Genomic DNA, 1123 nt, shown 5'->3' with positions numbered 1-1123 from the left:
ATACATTTCAACATTTCAAATTATTACGCTATCCTTTTCAAGATGTGAAAACTGGCATCTCAATTAATGTAATAGTACAAGGGAGTAAAGTAAATTAGTAAAAAAGTAGTAAATTATGTGAGCGAAATGGAAGTTTTGGCTGATGATGAGAGTCTGGCCCTGTCAGCTCTTTATTACTGAACACTGCCATCCAGTGGAACGAGGATTCAGTGATCTGAAGGGACTACACCAGGATTATTAGCATGGTATCTACCAAAGCCTTCAACGCATTAAATTCCAGTCGTGCACTTTAAATGATAATTAATGGATGCTGTGTCCTTTCCATAAAGCAGTTTATTAAAATATCTTTCATATTCTTGGTCCCTACTATAATAAATCAAACACAACCCCGTGACCTCAGGAGTGGAATAAGGGAGTGTCTGGATCCAATACAGATGCCATTTTGAGATGCTCACATTTTACTTACAGCTAGGATTGTATTTTATGCAGAGGTATCGATCTGAAAGTTTTTCTATGCATGTCCCTGGTCTCTTCCATTCACTGAATAAAGCCAAACCTCTTTGACGCAAAGATTTCCTCTTCCCCTCATGCAAGCTCTTTCTTGGCCAACAGTTGCTACAGTTCTCTTCGAGTGCAAACTGGCCCTCTTGGATGATGAGAGAAAAGTTGAGAGGAAAAACAAAAGTCATTTAGGATTTTAACAGTCTTCAGGTTCCCCTCACCGGGACTGAACTCCAAGGGTGATCTTTAGGTTCTCATACACCACATAGCTGATGCTAACAGCAGGAATGACCTTCATAAAGTTGGGTGTCAAGCCTCTATAGAGTCCAATAGCGCCCTCTGTCCTCACAATGTGTCTGAAGAGACCAGTCATGGTCATCTGTGGGCTGCCTTCCTGAGTAGCTGCTAACCAATGAAGAGCAAGAACAAAAAGCCAAAAATCAATTGGACTGTGACAGATAAACGATAATAGTTTACTTAGTGAATGAATTAGACATTCATAACTTCTAGCAGGAAGCCTTCTAATTATGTATTTGAGAGTTTAAAGACTTACCTTGAGCCTGCATTCGTGTCCTCACTAAGGCTAACGGGTAGCTTGCTAACTGCCCACAAGTACTAGACA

General features: G+C 40.3%; 1 protein-coding gene across 2 annotated transcripts in view; it reads right to left on the bottom strand.

Moving 5' to 3' along the window:
* Positions 1-318: 318 nt before the first annotated feature.
* slc25a25b (solute carrier family 25 member 25b) overlaps positions 319-1123 on the bottom strand; it is a 23440-nt gene continuing 22635 nt past the window's right edge. Inside the window, exon 10 of one of the 2 annotated variants that reach the window (XM_016275138.1) lies at positions 319-906. In XM_016275138.1, coding sequence (XP_016130624.1) covers positions 719-906 — 188 coding nt within the window. In that variant the 3' untranslated portion in view covers positions 319-718. The remainder of the gene's footprint in view (positions 907-1123) is intronic. The other variant, XM_016275141.1, reaches the window with a different exon arrangement.

Source organism: Sinocyclocheilus grahami, unplaced genomic scaffold (assembly GCF_001515645.1).
Source record: "Sinocyclocheilus grahami isolate Dianchi unplaced genomic scaffold, SAMN03320097.WGS_v1.1 scaffold92.1, whole genome shotgun sequence".
NCBI lineage: Eukaryota > Metazoa > Chordata > Actinopteri > Cypriniformes > Cyprinidae > Sinocyclocheilus > Sinocyclocheilus grahami.
The sequence above is the reverse complement of the archived record's forward strand: the minus strand, read 5'-3'. Positions and strand labels throughout refer to the sequence as shown.